Raw genomic sequence first — 15,125 nt, 5'->3', positions numbered from 1 at the left:
GAAACGACTCACCAGAACAGGAACGGGTGTACTGTAGTGCACGAGATATGGCCACAAGCTCTGCAGTGAATACACTGCAGCCAGCGGGCAAGGAATGCTGTTCAATATAACCCCAGTGGACACATGCGAAGCCAACATTACCATCAGCCATCAAACCGTCAGTGTAAACAACTTCAGAGCCCCGGAACACGTCAAGAAACAAGAGGAAGTGACAGTGGAGAGCGGCGGGGTCAATGGAGTCCTTAGAGCCATGCAAAAGGTCCTGCAAAAGCTTTAGTCGAAGTGTACACCATGGAGGTTGTCGTGAATGGACCTCAAGTAGAGGTGGTAAAGGGAAGGACTCCAGTTTGGAGAGAATGCACCGCACGCAAAAACCACAATTGTCAGCCCAGACCTGGGCCGCCGATGTGGGAGATGAACTGCCAGGGCTGGGAAAAGGAGACGGTAATTCGGATGCACAGGAGAACTACAAATGTGTGCAACATAACTGGCGAGCAGTTGTGCACGTTGGGTCCGCAATGGAGGGATTCCGGCCTCCACCAGGACATTGGTTACCAGACTCATTCTAAAAGCTCCCTTCACTAGGCGAATGCCACATTGCTGCACTGGGTCGAGGAAACGCAATGCTTAGGGTGCCGCCGAACTGTAAACCCAACTCCCATAGTCAAGATGGGATTGAACAAGGGCTCTGTAGAGCTGCAGCAGCGTAGAGTGATCTGCACCCCAGTTGGTGTTGCTAAGGCAGCGGAGAGCATTGAGGTGATGCCAGCACTCCCACTTAAGCTGAAGAAGGTGAGGTAGCCAAGTCAATTGGGCGTCAAAAACCAGTCCTAAGAATCGATATGTCTCCACTACAGTGAGTGGATCGTCCTCTTCCTAGCAATATGAGCCCGGCTGAGAAGTGGGGACTGGCGTCCCTGATGGTTGGGGGGCTGGGGGGGGGGGGGCAGTGCTCCTGAGGTAGGTGATGTGGGAGCAACAGGGAGGAAACTGAACCCCACCATCAAGGAGACAGGAGTAGTCATCCGGCTCTTAGAGGCGGCTGGAACTCGCGGAACTGGTGGGGCGACGACTGTTCTAATAGCAGCAGCATAAGAGGTGATCATAGCCACAGGCTGTAGGCACACAAATTTCATCTTAGCCTCAGTGTGGTCAGTCGGTCCAGGGTCTTGTATTCCATAATTTTCCTTTCTCACTGTAAAATCCTGCAATCTGGTGAGCAAGGGGAATGATGCTCTCCACAACAGACACAGATGGAAGGTGGGGCACATGGAGTACTGGGATGGGATGGATGTCCATAATCTTGCCATGTGATGCTGGAAGTACAGTGGGAAGACATATGGCCAAACTTCCAGCACTTAAAGCACCACAATGGGGGAGGGATATATGGCTTGACATCACAGTGGTAGACCATCACCTTGACCTTCTCAGGCAATGTATCACCCTCAAAGGCCAAGATGAAGGCACTGGTGGCAACCTGATTATCCCTCGTACCCCGGTGGACACGTTGGACGAAATGTACACCTCGCTGTTCATCGTCAGACTGCAAAAGAAGGTCCCTGTGAAATATGATACCCTGGACTGTATTTAAGCTCTTATGGGGCATGATGGTTACAGAAACGTCCCCCAGCTTGTCACAAGTGAGTAACACCCGTGACTGGTCAGAGGATGCAGTTTTGATCAAGACTGACCCTGCCTGCATTTTGAACAAGCCCTCCACCTCCCCAAACTTGTCCTCTAAATGCTCTACAAAAAATGAGGCTTCATCGAGACAAAGTAGTCCCCATCAGCTCTCGTATATATGATGTACCAGTGCGAATAAGGTTCGTTGTCACCCTTAGCCTGGCATTCCTCCCATGTTGTGGCCAGGGAGGGGTACAATTTAGGATCATACTTCCTTGTATTGACCTGAGACTTGAAACGCTTAGAGACTGCTGGCATTTGATCACCAGCAAGTGATGACGTGATACGCTTCATCTAGTGCCATCTGCCCTGATGCCACCCACTCCGACCAGGGAACCTCCCCATGGGTGCCACCCAGCTGCAGCAAAGACCAGCTGGCAGGATGGCCACTGCCAGCAGTCCTAATGCCCCAGGGTGACGGGCATCTACTCCTTGGCATACCTAGGAAGTTAACGGAGCAGGCATCAGCAAAGCAATTCCTGGGTGGTCAGGGGGCTACAACCAACAGGGTACATGGCGGACCCACCACACCAGACTGGCTACCGTGCTGGGTATGAGGCACAAAGAATTCCACGGCGCTCGTAGGCGCAGAAAACGACACTGCATAGTGAGTGGAGGAAAATGCACCCAGGAAGGAATCCTCGCTCAAGAGATGGAGGATGAGCAGGACCAATACTGCAGCGAGAAAGTGGGCTTAACATCTCAATACACAACGGACATGATGCACAACCTAAGACGCCTTTCCCCAATTGGCTCACTCTTCGAGAAAATTTTGAAAAATGGAGGTCTACAGGGGACCATCACATAAAGGCCAAAAGGTGTGTGACTCCTTTTAGTCACCTCTTACAACAGGCAGGAATACCTCGGGCCTATTCTACCTCCGTGCCTGCAGAAGTGTTGTTGGGGGGGTGGGGCCACCACAATGGACTGGCTGCCGTGCTGGATATCAGGTGCAAAGAAGCCCATGGTCATTGTCGACGCAGAAAGAAACACTGCATAGTGCTTGGTGGGAAACGCTCCCAGGAAGGTGTCCTTGCCCAAGAGACAGAGAATGGGCGGGACAGCAATGCGACGACGAGAAAGTGTGCTAAAGATGTCAATGCAGGCTGGACACAATGCACCATGTAAGGTGCCCTTCCCCAATTGGCTCGCTCTTCGGGGAAAATTTTGAAGAATGGAGGTCAGACCCTACAGGGGAACATCACATAAGGCCAAAATGTGTGAGACTCCTTTTAGTCACCTCTTACGACAGGCAGGAATACCTCAGGCCTATTCTAATCCCCGGACCTGCAGGGGAATAACCACCCAAGATGCTCCATTGTGGCCAGTTACTGTGCTCCCAATGAGAGGCACTCTGCTCTTGTAGACCAGCACCTTAAACCTATCACCCGAAACCTACCCACCTATACAAAAGATACCAACAATTTCCTCCACCAACTCTCCACAGTTCCTGTCCCTTTACCACACAGTGCCCTGCTCGTCACTCTTGATGCCACCTGCCAGTACACTAACATTCCTAATGCCCATGGCCTTACCACTATTGAACACTACCTCTTCCCAACACCCGATAGAGTCCAAGTCAACAACCTCCTTCCTACTCGTCATGACCGTTGATATTCTCTCCCACAATTACTTCTACTTTGAAGGCTTACCTACAAACAAATCCGGAGTACGGCTATGGGCACCCACATGGCACCATTCTACGCCACACTATTCATGGGCCATCTAGAGGAATCCTTCCTAAAAACCCAGAATTCTAAACCCCTCACCTGGTTCAGATTCACTGTTCACATCTTTGCTATCTGGATCAAAGGTGACGACACCCCATCCACATTCCTCCAGAACCTCAACAACTTCTCCCCCATTTGCTTCACCTGGTCCTACTCAACCCAACAAGCCACCTTCCTAGATGTTGACCTCCATATCGAAGATGGCTACATCAGTACCTCTGTCCATATCAAACCACCTAACCACCAGTATACTCCACTTCGACAGCTGCCACCCATTCCATACCAAGCAGTCCCTTCTGTACTGCCTAGCCACCCGTGGTCATCGCATCTGCAGTGACGAGCAGACCCTCTCAAAATATACCGAGGGTTTCACTGAAGCATTAACTGACTGTAATTATCCTCCCAACCTCATACAAAAACAAGCCTCCAGTGCCCTATCTTTCCAGTCTACCACCACCTCCCAAAGTCCCAATGTCCAGCAACAGAGGAGCATTCCCCTCATAACTCAGTACCACACGGGACTTGAGCAACTGAATTGCAATCTTCGCCAAGGTTTCAATTACCTCTCATCGTGCCCTCAAATGAGAAATGTCCTGCCCACTATCCTTCCCTCCCCTCCCATAGTGTTATTCCGCCGTCCACCAAACCTACATAATACACTTGTCCATCCTTACACAACCCGTGCAATAGACCTAGATGCAAGACTTGTCCCACACATCTTCCCACCACCACCTACTCCAGTCCAATCACTAACAGCACCTATCCCATGAAAGTCAGGGCTACCTGTGAAACCAGTCATGTGGTCTACAAACCTAGCTGCAACCACTGTGCTGCATTCTATGTATGCATGACAACCAAAAAGCTGTCTGTCCACATGAATGGCCACCAACAAACTATGGCCAAGAAAAAAGTGGACCACCCTGTTGCTGGACACGCTGCCAAACATGATATCCTTCATTTCAATGACTGCTTCCCACCAACACCAGCTTTTCTGCACTGCACAGGTGGGAACTTTTCCTGCAATACATCCTAATGTTCTCATAACCCTCCCAGCCTCAACCTTCTTTAGTCGCTGTTCTCACCCATCCAGCCCCTTCCCTGTTCCCATTCCAGCACTACACAGCTGTCATTCCACCATCACATCCAATTTTCTCTTTTTCAACCCTTTTCCACTACCCCCCCCCCCCCCCGGTCCTGTCCACACATCTCCCCTGCCCACCGCTTAACCTGCAGCACTTCACTGCCCACCATACTGTGGCTCCCCCTCTCCACCCAGCCTCCTTACCACCACCCAGTCGCCACTCCCATCATGCACTGGTGCTGCTGCTCGCAGAGTGGTTTCAGTTGTCTGAGACTGCAGACTGCAGTCATGTATGTGAGTTGCGTTTGCATAAGTGTGTGTGTGTGTGTGTGTGTGTGTGTGTGTGTGTGTGTGTGTGTGTGGTTTTGTTTTGTTTTATAGGTGCAAAAAACAACCAGAGTCATGCATGTCCAAGTCAAAGCTACAGAACAGGAAAACAGAGAGGAGTCAAAAAATGACTATACGTCAGCCCCAACTGACATAATAGCAGACAGCTAAAAACAGGCACATGGAAAAAGGGCTCAAAAAGCACCATACAGAAATGGAGTTCCAAAACTAAGCATTAAATGGCCTTTGTCATACTGCTTTGGTGGATAAAAAGTAAAATGCAGTCCACAGCCCGCATGTCATTTGTTAAAACGGCCAATAAATCAAATGGCAAGCCCAAGTGGGAATGTAAATGGATAAAAAAAAAAATGGGCATTCCATCAGGAGGTGGTGGACAGTTAAAACTTGGGCACAATGTGTACAAATTGGTGGGGTAGCGCCACTTAACAAATGACGATGGCTAAAAAGTACCATTGGCCAGGCCAAAGGGACACCACCTTCTGACAGATGGCAACAGAGAGATTATTGGAGGGAATAAAGGTACTCGCAGGCTGAGGTACGAGGACTGCAGCCTTGGCAGCAGTGTCAGCAGCCTTGTTTCCTGGCAGATCGACATGATCAGGAACTAACAGAAACACCACACTGGCTCCAGCAAGAATGAGCAAGTGACAGTTTTCCTGGACCCGCTGAACTAAGGGATGGACAGTGTACAGCGTACATAGACTTTGAAGGTCTGAGCAGAGGACACAATTGAAAAGGCTGTGTTGCCGGATGTATTCCATGACCTCATACAAGGCGAAGAGCTCAGCTGCAAATACTGAGCAGTCTGCTAGAAGCCGATATTGAAAGACATGGGTGCCAATGACGAAGGCACACCCATCCCATGGTCAGTCCAAGAGCCATCAGTGTGCACAAAGATACTATCGCGAAGTTCCATGCGAAGGTCGTAAAACTGAAGGTGATAGAGCAAGGCTGGAGTAGTGTCCTTAGGAAGCAAATGAAGGCCAAGGTTAACATGGGCCGCTTCACGAAGGCAAGGTGGTGAAGGGTTCACACCCACTGTGAAAGTTGCAGGTAGTGTGAAGTTAAGCCACCGTAGCAAGTGCCGAAAGCAGACTCCAGGAGGTAACAGAGAAGAGGGACGCGCCCCATACTGACAGTCAAAGGCATCATCATCAGAGAAGGAGGCATAGGATGTGTAGCCACACATGGCAGACAAATGGCATGCATACCTGCTGAGGAGAAAGTCACAGTAGTAGCACAGTGGTAGTTCAGCAGCTCCAGTATACAGACTCTCAACGAGGCTATTGTAAAAGGCACCCATACAAAAATGGATGCCATGATGGTGGATAGCATTGAAATGGCGTAAGGGGGATGGCGTGCAGACACATTAACAAAGCACCCATAGTCGAGTTTTGAATGGACATGGGACCAGTACAAATGGAGGAGGGTGGTTCGATCAGCAGCCCAGGCCCCAGGAAGTACCGCCGAGGGCACGTAGGACATTAGGAACCACGCACAGCAGGCTGCTAGGCAAGACACATGGGAGGACCAAGAGTGTTTCCTATTGAGCATGAGCCCCAGGAATTTCGTATTTTCAACAAACAGAAGGGCAACAGGCCCAAGATGTAAAGATGGTGGGAGAAACCACTTGCGTCACCAGAAATTAATAAAAACAGTTTTGTCAGTGGCAAAGTGAAAGCCACTGTCGATGCTCCAGGAGTAAAGACAATCAACACATTGCTGAAGATGCCGCTCAGTGAGACAGGTCCGTGGAGAACTGCAATAGATGGCAAAATGATCAACAACAAGGGAGCCGGAGATGCCCAGCAGAGGACAGACCATTATAGGGTTAATGGCGACAGCAAAGAGGACAACATTCAGGACGCAATCCTGACGCACACCATTTTCCTGGATAAAGGCGTCCAACAAGGCAGAATCCACATGCACCTTGAAAACTTGATCTTTTAAAAGTGCCTGAAGGAAACAGGTCAGGCGGCTACGGAAGCCCCATGAGTAAAGGGAACAGAGGATACCAGTTCTCCAGCAGGTGTCGTAGGCCTTCTCCAATTGAGAAATGGCCACAGTCTAGGATTTCCACAGAAAACCAGTCAGGACATGGGTGAACAAAGTAACAAGATGGTCAATTGCAGAACACTGAGCTGTGTCAGTGAAGTGCGAGACTCAGGCCATCATACCAGCCGGACATGGATCATACATCCTGTCACCTTGCAAGCACAGCTGGTAAGAGAGATGGGGCGGTAGCTAGAAGGAAGGTTTTTGTCCTTACCAGGCTTAGGTGTGGGTATGATGGTGGCTTCATGCCAGCATCCGGGAAGTGTGCCCTCTGGCCATATGCAGTTATACGTGGTAATAAGAAAGTGCCTGCACACAAGAGGAAGGAGGTGCAACATCTGAATGCGGATGGCATCTGGCCCTGGGGCGGAGGATCGCAATGAACTCAGAGCATGATCTAGCTTCCTCATAGTAAAGGCAGCATTGAAGCACTCACGATTCGGAGAAGAGAAAGGTATTGCCCTTGCCTCCTCCACTCATTTCCGATGGAGGAAGGCAGGGTGATAGTGGGATGAGCTTGAAACTTCTGCAAAATGGTGGCCCAAGGTGTTGGAGATACCAATAGGGTCCACGATAACATTGTCAGGCCAGAAATTGGGAATGGATCTTGGTCTCAGAGAGTCATAGGAGGTTGTTCCGTATGGCAGGGGAAGGGGTGGAACTGTTAAACAAACTAGTGAATGAAATCCAGCTAGCTCTTTGGTATGCCGAAGGACACGACGACGCTTAGCATGCATCTGTTTATAATGAATGCAGTTTGCCATTGTAGGATAGCCATTAAAAACACAGAGAGCACATTTCCGTGTGTGAATTTCGTCACGGCATGCCTTAGTGCACCACAGTAATGGGACACTTCATGGTAAAGAGGAAGTGTGAGGAATGGAAGAACATGCTGCAGCAGTAAGGATAAAGTTTGTGAGATATTCCACCTGGTCATCACAAATGGAGAAATCTTGTTCTTTGGAGGTCACCAGGGAGGAGTAAAGCTGCCACTGGGCGTGCACACAGATGTGGTAGGAGTCAGTAAACAGATAGCACACAGGAAATGGTCGCCCGAGTAGGCGTCAGAAAGAACGGACCACTCAATACGATAGGCAAGCTGGGCAGTGCACAAGGATAGGTCCTGGGAATAGGTGTGCGGGGAGTCCGAAAGGAAAGTGGGTGCTTTAAGGCAGAAGAGGTTAAGTTGGTTAAGAAGGTCAGCCAAGAGGGCAACTCTCTGAAAGGTCCTGGGAGAACCCCAAAGAGGATGATGCGCATTAAAGTCACCGAGTAGCAAAAATGGGGGAGGTCGCCGCCCAATAAGCTGAACGAAGTTTACCCTTGTGACGTCAAATGACAGATGGGGGTGTAAATGGTACAAAGGGAAAACATTAAGTGAGGAAGGAAAAGGCAAACTGCAACAGCTTGAGGATGGGTAGTCAGGGAGATGGGTTGACTGTGAACGTCATCCTGTATGAGCAACATGACTCCCCCATGAGATGGGTGGGGGTAGGGTGGGGGACGGGAGGGGGAGGAGGGGGTGCGGCGAGGGGACAGTGAAAGGACAAAACAGACCGGGAAGAAATGCAAGAGCGCAAGGCAGTCATGAGCAAGCAATATTGTTTCCTGAAGGCAAAGTAAAAGTGGCCCCTGTGATTCTAAAACCAGCCATAAATACTCCTTGTTGGATAGAAGGCTGCAAACATTCCACTGGACGAGAGTCATGATGGGGAAAAAATGAAGAGGTGTCATCTCTGTGGCTGCCGAGCGCCAACCTGCAAAGACTTGCTGCTGCAGGGCACAAAGGCAGGAGGATCCTGCTCCATGAAATCCACAGAAATATTGGCTTTCTTCTGCTGTCGGTGTGCAGAGTCCAATACAGAAAAATGGTTGGTTGCATGCACTGGTGACATGGAGGCCAGCTGGGCAAGGATATGACGTGGCGACACCGTCGAAGAGGATCTTCGAGTTGGCAAAGGAGAAGACCGTCTGACTTTGGTAGACTTCTTCGAGGCTATCAGGTTAGAGGAAGACTCGGGTGTTGTTAGGCTGGAGAGATGGAGAAAGTCTATGCAGGAGTACTCGGTGTTGTTAGGCTGGAGAGACGGAGAAAGTCTACACAGGAGTACTCCTTCTGTCCTTTCCGGCCTATAGGTTGTGTAGCTGGTGGCTTCACTCCTTGAGGCGAGAATTTGATGGTTTGTTGCACAGATGGGCAGGGGACAGCAATGCTACCTTGACACTGGGTGATTTCACAACCTCAGAGCTGAATTTGGGGTCACATATCTGTGTGACCAGATCCTTCATGAAGCAAGATGTAACAAGAACAGAACTATAGGTGCAGATGGAAGAACACAGGGTTTGCGACTTGCCAGTAACTTGCAAGCAGCAGGGTAAGGCACACTTTCCTTTACCCAGATCTCGGACAGTCCGTACATCAAGATACACAGGACAATCCCAAAAGGAGGCGGCATGGCCACCATTGCAGTTGATACAGAGGGGAGAAGGAGGTGGACAATCGCCCTCATGTACATCCCTACGACAGGTTACAAATTTGGCTGGGTGTTAACAAGATGTTCTAGTGTGGTTGAAACAATGACACTGGTAGCAGTGCATCAGGTTCGGAATGTACAGCTGGACTGTGATAATTTCATAGCCAGCTTTGATCTTGGATGGCAGCACCACTCCATCAAAAGTTAGCAAAAGAGTGCAGGTGGGCACTAAAGAGGAATATACCTTTTTCATTACACAATGGATGCAACGACACCCTGATCAGAGAGGTAAGACTGGATTTTGGCCTCGGTTAGAGCATCAAGCAGCCTGGTGTAGATTGCACTACGTGAAGAATTCAAAGGTCTATGGGCCTCGACACGAACAGGGTAGCTGTGGAGAAGTGAGGCAGCAAGCAATTGTTGTGCTTGAGAATCAGAAGTAGTCTCCAAAAGCAAAGTGCCATTCTGTAAATGAGAGCAGGATTTCACAGGGCCAGCAATTGCATTAACACCTTTCCGAATAATAAACAGATTTACCGTGGGGAAGGACTGTCTGCCTTCACTATGTGTGACCACGAGGAACCGTGGTGCAGCGGGAAGGCTCTTTGAATCATTAGCCTCATTACATTTTGTACACATTGATTGACTCTTTATGAGGAAATCGCCCATGATTGCCAGCAACTCTGATGGCTCGCTCCTTCCAGCTGCGGCGGCCCTCTTCACAATGGGGCGCACCTGCCTTAGGTGATAGTTCACACCTCCCGAACCACCTGACAGAGGGGCCAATTGGCAATTTGGGAAGGTTGCAGCTCAGGCCATCACCCCTCCCTGGGCCTGGCCTGTACCAGGGGGTATGTGCGAACCCTACATGTTGACCCGGGGTTGGGAATTACATGTTACCCAGTCACCTGTTATGCGAAAGATGCATGAGCCAGCCTTCAGGAGCGCACAGGGAGGATGAAGAAAAAGAGGAACCTCAAACACCAAAGCGGAGGAATGAGATGAGAAGGGAAACAAAGAAAGGAAAAGGGAGCAAAAAACATTGGTGAGATTGGACTTATGTCAGCGACAGAATGCAGAACATTCCCAATAACACCCCAGACATGTTCCCCAAGGGAGGGAAGAAAGACATTTCTGCTATATGGTGAGTGGGAACTTTCCTTCTCATAATACTGTTACATTCCTTTCTTGATTTTCCATTGTTTGATTGACTACAGTGACTTTTTTGGGTAAACTTATGTGCACAGTATATTGATTAAGCAGGCTAATGGGAAATGGAGGTAGTGCAGACAAAAGAACCAAATTCACTGAGATGGAAGGTAAAGCTAAATGCGAGATTCTCTGGGCAAGACTCAGTGGCAATGGTGGACATAAAATTGGGTCAGCCTATTACCAAGCACTAACACTCACAAATTATTTTGGAGAAAACCTCAGCTCACTTATACATAACTTTCCCAATCATATTGTCATCACAGGAGGAGGCTTTGATCATCCAACACTTGACTGGCATAATTAGACTTGCAAGTGGTGGGCATGGTAAGACATCCATCAAAACAATACGAAATGTCTTCTCTGAAAACTACTTATAACAATGTTATCAATGAATGGTTACTAAAGTATGAGGGCTATTCATAAACTAAACTCCAATGGACTAATTAATTATTTTTTTTATACACAATCCACACTTATACTACTTCTCAAAATATTCACTACTCAATTGGAAAACGTCTCTTACTATGAAGTCAGCTTCCCTTCCTGCAGAAGAGTGCCACCTGGTGCTTCAGACAGTTGTAGAAACTTTCCTTGAGTTCATTGTTGGTCATGAAGTGCTGATTAGCCAGCCAGACCTGCATATTTGGGAACAGGTGAAAGTTGATTGGTGCCAAATCTGGACCATAGGTAGAACTCTGAAAACTCTCGAAGTCAAAAAGTATGCAATTTTCTTTTGTTTGATTCACAGAATGTGGTTGGTCATTGTCATGAAGGAGGATGTGTCCTTCAGTAATCATTATGCACCGTTTGTTTTGGGCTGACCTTTGGGGTTTCATGCGAGCCTCACAACAAATTTTTGATACCACACCATTCTCACACATTTATCCCATGTAATTCGTTTCAGACTGAATGATGGACCACATTGCACAATTGGTGGGATATGCACTAACTCTGTCCATTTCAATCGCCTGCTAGTTACACACAGACGAATGCAATAGAAAACTTAGTGATGCAGTATGTCCTTCACAGTCTCATTTTTCAACAACACAAGCACCATGAAGTTACATTCATTTGCTATTTTTAGCCAATCAAGAGCAATAAAAACAAAAATAAAACTTTCAGTTTCAGTGAACTGGTAAAGATGTACATGTAAAGGAGGACAGCTGTTCATGTAGTCCACATCTCTCATGGTGTCTTCAGTCACTACCACAGGTCCTATGAAAGACCAGGCAAATGTCCCCCATAGCATAATACTACCCCCACTGACGTGCAACTCTGACAAGATACACATTTCATGCAGCCATTTGCCTGGATGATCACCAACCTGGTGTAGCAAGAAAGATGATTCGCACGACCTGGTGAAATGTTTCCATTGACCCAGAGTCTAATCTCGATGATCCTGAGCTAACTGTAATTATATGTTTTCATCACGTTTTCGTCACATCTGGCACTTACGAGTTTTTAAGCCTCCACGTTATAGTATGGGGCACAGACCTCCAACATCTTGCTTCCTACTTGCGGTTTCACCATCCTTTAACCACTTTCCACAAACGTTCACAATAGTAGCATGCAAACAGCCATGTAGCCTCACAGTTTCCAAGACAGTTGGTCGAGGTGCTGGGTCATACAAATCTGCCATATCTCAAAGTCATTTAAATCAACGGATTTTCCTTCCTTGTAGCTCACATCATCACTAGAATGTTTCTCCATTAATCTCTGTTCCAGTTGCGGACTTTTCTTAGCATGTTATAAGCATGCAGTGCCACAAGGCTGCATTCAGTCTCATCATGTGCAGTCAACACAATACTACACAATAGGTGTAAAACAAAGCAAGAGGCTGTAAATAGAGAGATGCAAAATCAAACAAATTTATTTGTCCAAAGGACAATATGTGAAACATTCAATGGGCACTGTAGCTGCATCTTATCGAACAATCTCTCACAGAAGACAAAGAAATTCTGCTCATATATAAAAGCTGTCAGTGGGATCAAATGTTGTGTCAAGTAAATGAAATTGAGAGTGGAAAAACAAAAGTAGAAATGCCAATCTTCACTTTAAAATGTTCCTTTATAATGCAAAATTCGAGAATACTGCCCCTCTTTATTCCTCATACAACTGAAAAGATAAATGACATAGACACTCAGGGACATGGTGAAACAGCTAAATTTGGACAAAGCTCCAGATCTTGAAGGAATTCCAATCAAACTGTATAAAAAACTTGTATCTGTGTTAGAACTTTTCGATCCATCAAACAAAAAACTGTGCCCATGGGTCAGAAGGACCCATGTGTAACATTGTCTACAAGAAGACTAGCAGAAGTTATCCACAAAACCACCATCCAATACAGCTGGTACCCACCCGTTGTAAAATTCTGGGATCCAACATAAAGAGAGATATACAGGCATCAGGTAGCGGTGTAAGGCACATTTCCATGCTTAATTTCCATGTTCTAATATTTTACAAACAGCTTAGCTTGCTGAGTTATTTTTTAAGATTTTAAAATCAAGCAATGATTGCATATGAAGACGTGTCTAACATTATGAGGTGAAATGCTTTTGGAGGAAGTAGTATGGACCAAAACAAGAATAAATTTTCTAGTAAACATAGGCTCAAAAATGCCTACCTAAGAAGTATGAGCAGTTGTTCAGTGAAGAAATGTTTCACAGTAGCAAAGATAGACAAGTGCTCATAGCCCTTGTGCTATGCACTTTAGAGTGCATAAATATTAGACACATTTCTTCTTGTTTCGTTCATACTACCACCTGTCAAAATATGGAAAGCAAACATCTTGCAGCAGAAGAGATTTGTTTCACAGTATCAAAGATGAAGACATCCTCATAGCTCTTTAGGTATCCATTTTCGAGCCCATGTTTACTAGAATGTTTTGGATCAAATGACCGTTCCTATTATCCTCCTGAATAGTGACCATCCTCCTGGACCACCCTGTATACAAGCAACATAGAGTCACAGTGTGGAGTAAATTCCACCACCAAAGGACAAAAAGAATTTTCTAATTTTTATTTTAAAAATGCACTTCGATTTTTACGGTAACAAGGGCAAAAGTAATACTCTACAAAGCCCTAATTTTTACACAGTCAAATTTTTTCACAGCCACTCTAACCACTGCCACAAAGAATTTCCCATGATTACAATTTTAAATCTTTGTTATTGCCTTCAAAGATCCCACAAAACTAAAACCAAGGCGACCATTCACACACACCACGCAAGAAACAGTAAATAATTGTGGTGTCTTTCATATATATTGTTCACTTATGAAAATGAAAATCAGTACTTAAGAATCAATACAACAACTGTCAACAAATCTATAAAGCATCAACACTGGGAAGGATGTGCACTGCAAAAGTGAACAAATTTAGCGTGTAAAACGAATATACTGAAGCTCCATCTAAGAGTATATGTGTAATCAACGCGCTGATGTTAGTTGTCTGGCATGCAACTCATGAATACATAATTTTGCCACAACTGCGAAAAATATCACCATGCGTTAGCAATATCATCAGAGCTTACAAAACCTCCATATGTACAGTAAATCATCAAAAGTGTTGACGGACATTCGATGTAATAAACGTGCATATTGTGCGGACTATTATATGTCGGAATCCTATAATGTATAAGAATAATGACTGGTCGTATGTTACCAATACACAACTGCACAAAGTGTAATTTAAAGAGCAAATAAAATCAAACTCGCGACTACTTTCAAATTCTGTATCTTAACATGAGACACTAAAATGACCGTTTCGTTACATTTATACAACTGCTGTTATATGGGTACTCGTGCGTAAATTAAAACTTTATTCAGCTAATATATCATCTGTTTGTGAACTACATTTTGCCTTTTTTTCAGACTGTAAGAGATAGGATATATATATATATATATATATATATATATATATATATATATATATATATATATATATATATATACAATGTAGGAAATACGAATAAAGCAAATCACCCTTGTATTTTCCTCCTCTGCTTCCTCCATCTCGCCCCAACAGAACTACAATCAGAAGACACTTTACAAGTCAAAAACAGACTAACGTTAAACATGCTCTTTCGAGAGCGTATTGTATACAAAACACAGCAGAGATATTTTGCTACACTTCCAAGGATGTTCGAATACTTGACCCATAGATAGTGTTCTCTATGTTATGAAAAGCACTACCCATAGACCATCGTTATGGTCTATGAGTTGGACCCATTCCTTCCACCGATGTTGCCACATTACCCACGAGGGCCGACAGATTTCGATGAAATTTATGAGTTTTCACTTACTCCAATGAGTAGAATTGTACATTCTTCTTGTTTTAAAGTCTTCTGAGAAACATTCCTTTCTTCCCCGACCTCTTGGATCCAGGCGGCCGTTAATTTCTTTCCGTGTGATATCTTACGATCTGTTTGGGGTAAGTGTTCTCATAAGAACTGAAAATATGTCCAAAAATAATCATCTCCTCTTACTAGACCGATTAACAAGACACGTCACCTGGAATCACCTTCTACGACACTAGTCGTCAACGA

General features: G+C 46.1%; 1 protein-coding gene across 1 annotated transcript in view; it reads right to left on the bottom strand.

Annotated features, from left to right (window-relative positions):
- LOC126192643 (ribosomal RNA processing protein 36 homolog) overlaps positions 1–14,715 on the bottom strand; it is an 88,597-nt gene extending 73,882 nt beyond the window's left edge. The window contains exon 1 of the mRNA XM_049932618.1: positions 14,563–14,715. Coding sequence (XP_049788575.1) covers positions 14,563–14,592 — 30 coding nt within the window. The 5' untranslated portion in view covers positions 14,593–14,715. The remainder of the gene's footprint in view (positions 1–14,562) is intronic.
- Positions 14,716–15,125: the final 410 nt, after the last annotated feature.

This window comes from Schistocerca nitens, chromosome 1 (genome assembly GCF_023898315.1).
Source record: "Schistocerca nitens isolate TAMUIC-IGC-003100 chromosome 1, iqSchNite1.1, whole genome shotgun sequence".
Lineage (NCBI taxonomy): Eukaryota > Metazoa > Arthropoda > Insecta > Orthoptera > Acrididae > Schistocerca > Schistocerca nitens.
This window is presented reverse-complemented; position numbering and strand designations above follow the sequence as displayed.